Source organism: Gavialis gangeticus, unplaced genomic scaffold (genome assembly GCF_001723915.1).
Source record: "Gavialis gangeticus isolate Ggan-Ray unplaced genomic scaffold, GavGan_comp1, whole genome shotgun sequence".
In the NCBI taxonomy this organism is placed as follows: Eukaryota; Metazoa; Chordata; order Crocodylia; family Gavialidae; genus Gavialis; species Gavialis gangeticus.
In genome coordinates this window covers 55,050,477-55,055,950 of record NW_017729024.1, presented here as the reverse complement: position 1 = coordinate 55,055,950, position 5,474 = coordinate 55,050,477, and the positions used below count along the sequence as shown (strand labels likewise).

General features: G+C 36.7%; 1 protein-coding gene across 1 annotated transcript in view; it reads left to right on the top strand.

Moving 5' to 3' along the window:
* SLC44A1 (solute carrier family 44 member 1) overlaps positions 1-5,474 on the top strand; it is a 119,917-nt gene that overhangs the window by 62,617 nt on the left and 51,826 nt on the right. The window contains exon 5 of the mRNA XM_019518204.1: positions 457-550. Within this exon, the coding sequence (XP_019373749.1) occupies positions 457-550 (94 nt within the window). The remainder of the gene's footprint in view (positions 1-456; positions 551-5,474) is intronic.

Below are 5,474 nucleotides of genomic sequence, written 5' to 3'. Positions count from 1 at the left end.
TAGTTCTCTCCCTCTGTGGTGCATGTGGTTTTTCTTTTTAAAAAACAAAGAGTATTTTCTTTTCATCATGGATATAGTCTCATGTATTTTGATGCATGAAGAATGATCAAAGAAAGGCTAGGGGGAGGAGCAATAACTTTAAAGAGTCTAGCACTTTATTGTAAACTAGATGGTGAATTTAAGCAATTTTTATTGGATAAATTGAAGGTAGAAGGACAAAGACTCAAGCATAGATGCAAGGTACCAGTCTGCTACAGTATGAGATGCAATGGGCTTGATTTGACATTTTCTTACCCAATTTCAACTCTACTGCTTCACTGTAAGGTCAGTGGAGTTACCATGGTCCAAAACCAGTGTAATGGAAGGAGAATCACAGCCAGTATCTGTTTGTAATGCAATTGGCTGAGAAGACAAATATTAGGTATTCCAACTAGTAACTTTTTTTTCTATCAACAGGATCAACTTTGTGTAGCTATGACCTACAGCCATCTGAGTACACTACAGATCCCAAAGCCTCTGAGTTGTGTCCTAAGCTCCCAGTTCCAGAGAGGTAAATTTAACTACTTTACACTAATTGCTTGCATTTCATTTCTTTTTCTTTTTTTATATTTTAACAGCTTAATTTAAGACAGAAAGAATAGTGTCACTTGCACCTGTTATTTTAACAAGTTACTTCTTTTAGTACAAAGGTCACTTTCAAAAAGACGCTATCAGTACTTTAAAAAAAAAAAAAAATCTCTTGCTTAGCAGTGTGACTAAAGTTGAAATCTTAACAATTTTGTTTGCTTTTTGGCGTTGGTGTTGTGCTGTGTGTCAGATTGTTTGTTACCCTTCACCCAAGACTTGGCTATAATTTAGTGATTCTGTTTGAACCTAATTCATAAAGTATTTTGAGTTCTTTAAGAATGAGAAGTGATATGTGCAAAAAATGACAGCTTTGCCATCTATAAGATTTAGTTTACATTTTATTCAGCCAGTGAGACTGGTTTGTTTCACATTCTGATTCTATATATTGTGTCAGAGTATTCAATTCTAGATTAAATACCTGAGAGAGAAGAGAACTAGAAAAAAATTGAGATAATCCTGTTTGCCCATTACTGCTGTATTCTCTCACATACGTTATACTCCCGAATATAATACACAGGTTGCTTATGAGAGGCAGAATGAAGGAGGGGAAAAAGATTGTTCCAGAGTTATGGCTACACAGAGCAGGCACAAAGCCTAATCCTTAGCTAATTCACCCTCCCTTTCCTGTATAATTAAAGTTGAGACCATATCTGCTGCTGAAGACCGGTCTCCATGGGCAGATCTATGATTTGGAAAAGATCTAAAGAGTTTCCAGGGAGGTGTAATAGGAGGAGACTGACCAGAAACAGCAAGTAGATAGCAAAGTTGCCATGAAAAAGGTTAGCTTGATTAGTGGAACATCAAGACCCTTAAAAAGGAGAGACAATCTTTAACACCTGTGGAGTGAAGAACAAGAACCATTAAGTCAACTGACTCCCTCAGCTGGCTGAATAGTAATACCACAGTTGCTGCACTGTGGAGGAGGAATTGGAGTAAAATGCTTCTATCCCAGATGGAAAATCAGCTGACCCACTTAATACATAGACCCCTGGGGACTTTTTTTTGGAGAAAATTTTGTGCCATATGTTAGAAAATATGTTATGCTTTTTAAACAGGGTACTCTAGCATTAGTGCTTAAAATTTCAGCTAAGAGCCATCCCATTTGATTATATTTATTAAATATATGGTGGAAGGGACCTCACCAAATTATCTAGTTCAGCCCCCTATTTTCATAGGAATTGTATCAAATGAGACTCTTGGCTTTGTGGAAATTTGTCATCCAGCAAAGAAGTGCTTAATATTTCCAAATAAAGCCAGTTTCCAGTTATTTCATAATGTGGGGCTCTTTCAGGGCCCAGTTTCGCAAATGTGATTACAGATAATTGCACTGATTTGAGTTAAGACTACTCCCATGCTTTTACAAGATTGGGCTTCCCACGTGTATTTAGCTGAAAGTTGCAGGGGCGTGATGTACCAGATGCTTGTTACCAAGCTTAGTTTTATCTAATCAAGGGTTCTCAGTTTGATTATGTTTCTTCAGGATCACGTCCTAAACTTTCTTCATGTATGTTTATAAAGGAAAAAACTGAAAAAGTCCTGGATAGGTTATGTTGCATAAATTTTGGTTCTAGAAATTATTTTTGTGTTTTGCTTACATAAGCAGCATATCCACATTTACTTTTTAAAAAAAAGTTGATGCTCATGATAGGCTGCAACTAGAATATTGACAGTAATATTTTTACATAAAGATCAGTATTTGGTACCGCTGAGCTTAACTATACCAGGTGCCCTACCACAATAAATAAAAATTGCAGTGTCAGAATGCATACTAAAAAGAGCTTGTCAGACTTAACATTTGCCAGAATTTAATGTTCTTTTCTGTCTATACTTTCATGTGTCATTCAGTTTGATTGGATTTGGTTAAATAAGAAAGTAGGCAGATGGAATATTGTGTCATGTCATTTTATAATAATGTGCAAATTCCTGACAAAAAAGTGTTCTTGAAAGAGATGTAACATTAGTGAAGGATTTTTTTTATTCTATGCTAATAAATTAAAATAAAATGAAAGCATATGCTGAACTCTGACTCATCCACAGAGGATGGGGGGGGAAAGCCCAGTATTTGACTTGAAATAACTTTGTTGTGTTAAGTATTGTTCTAATTAAGTTCTCTGAGTGGATTAGTGCATTTTGGAGGAAGAAATAATCTGGGAGGTGGACTAATAAAATAGGGTCCGCAGGAAGAGGAATGTTGGGGTGGAAAACGATCTGGCATTTGCTTCCCCAGAACAGACCCTCAGCTTGTGTAAACTCCCTTATAACTCCACTGATGTCAGTGGAGCTATGAGGTTAACACCATTGAAGGCACCCCTGTAGGTCTTCCTCATTTTGTGTTGGGAAGTTAGGGGTTCCTCAGGCCCTGCAACACAAACCTACAGACACTGAGGGACTGTGACACTTCATCTCCCTGTCTGTCTTCTGGCCCCCAGTAGTTTGTGCCCAAAAGCTTGCAATTAAAGAACTATTTTTGCAAAAATCTTGTTGGTCTGATAAGAGATACCACCTCTACCATAAGCCCAGATTGCTTTTTCCTCTGGAGCAATACAGCTACAACCTGGATATCGGCCCCCAGTAGTGCACTTGGCAATTACCAGCTCCAGCAGCTGCTTCTCCCAAACTGTCTCCCTCGCGCTAGAGAGTAGTTTTACTATCTTGGGCTTTTTGGATTATAGAATACTAGACAAACCTAATCGGCTTTCCCCACCTGTCTCAGTGAGTCCAGCTCCACAGAGTTGTGGTAGAAGGGCTTCCATGTAGTTGAGGAGAAAATAAGAGCAGGCTGCAGAGAGATTTCTTCCTATTTGGCCCAGGCTCCCCTACATACGTGGGCACATGAGGGATAATGGGGAACCCAAGGATTTCAGATCACCCGTTTTTGAGGCCCTCTTCACAGAGAACTGCTCTCTCAACTGTTTCTTAAGCTTGTGCAGTTTAATGAGGCCCTTACTGTAATTGTAATGTATCTGTCATGTATTTTTTGCTCTTATTTATTCAACATCATCCTCTAATGTAATGTGTTCTGCTGCTGCTGATCCTGATTAAGCAGCAGATTATTCTTAGATACTAATAATTCCTTTTAGGCATGTAATGTCTCAAGGTGTAATCAAGAGGCCATATAAAATAGCTAAGGTCAGTCTGAATAGATTGATTATTTCATTTTTTATTAAACAAGGTACATCATGCATTCAGTGAGTCAGAACCACTGAAATAGCAGCAGATCTCACATGGTGGATTCTCAAGAGCCTCATTTATTCAAGAAAACTTGTAGTAAATACTAACCTCATTTTTTATTAATTATAACGTTAGAATTTAACTTTTACATCTACAAGCAGGTAACTTAAAAATGTAGTTTAATTGTTACAGCAAGTGGGCTTTTAGTTGATAAAATAGAAGTGCCTGTGAAAAAGGCAAAAAGTAGCTGTTTCTCTTCCAAAACACATTCTGGGTTGGAATACTTCTAATGCTAACTATTTCTATTGATTTTTTTTTTTTTCCTCCAACATGGCAGTCTTTTAAAAAGGTGTGGAAAAAATTGAGTTCCCTGAAATGTTTTAAGAAACTAAATTGAACCATGTTGGAAAGATGGTGCTGTTTTTAGGTGAAAGTCTATGAAACTGTTAGCTTTCTGTAAAAAAAAAAATAAATAAATAAAAAAAAAAAAAATACAGCACTGAAATGAATTAAAAGTTAAATGCAAAACACTCTAATGTCAAGGTTTTCAAATTTCATTGCACAGATCTGCACTGTACCAATACAGTGCAAAATTGCCTCTATGTTATGAAAAGGTTAAGAGAATGTATGGTTTGTCTTCTAGCTAGGGAAGCTATTACTATGGGTTTAATTTGATTTTTAACAGCTCTGACTAAATATATTGTTATTTTGCTATGCTTAACTGCTATCTTCACCCGTAACTGGAGGTAGAGTATCAATATGGGCATCTGTGAATGTATTTACTTAGGACAGAAAACTTAAGACCGTGTCATTTAGAATTGTCTGTCAGTTTCACAAAAGCCTGGGATCTGTTAATTATCCAGTTATGGAGGGTGATCGTAATTTCCTTCCAATTCTGTATTGCATAATTAGACAATCGTGGTTGTTAGTATGTCACCCCCCCGCCCTAAATAATGCATAGAAGGATATGCCTAAGGCAGCTGAATCTCTTGCTGCACACTGAAGTGAGGTTTAGAATTTTGGAAACACTCACAATTAAAAAAGAAAAGGTGTCTTGGTACGAGAAATCTCTGGCTTGAAGATGTTTACTAAAATTGGAAAACCCCAAAGGAATTGCATCCCCTGCTGCCGCACTTGACTGAAATCTTGCAAATAGGAAAGTAAAAACTAACGGAGAAGAAGAAAAGAATCTATTGGTTAAAGGAAAATTCCAGTTTAATGTTAAGGATATATTTTATTCATTCGATCCTATATTGCTAATAAAAAGTATCTTAAGTAAAGTAGAATAGAATAATTAAAAGAAAATAGGCCACCTTGACAGTTGGATGTAGTTTATGGCACATGGAATGCAGCTTCTCCCTAGGAAAGCATCACCTAAAAATGTTGAAGTTTCTGCTGTCTTGTAGTACTGTCTGGTGGATTGCATACCTGGGTCTGTTTTAGTGAGAGGAGAAGTATAATGCAAAACATCTATGCCAAGGGAGAGATGATTCCAGTGCCATTCAGGGCAAAAGGATGATAATGACACATTACAGACAACTTCAAATATGTGATTTTTTTTTTTATAAAAAGGAATGTAAGAGAAAACCATTTAGCTAAGGCTATGTAAGTAATCATTGTCATAGTCATCTCCAAAACAAGTATAGCATGGGGGAAAAATAAAAAATTAATCATTA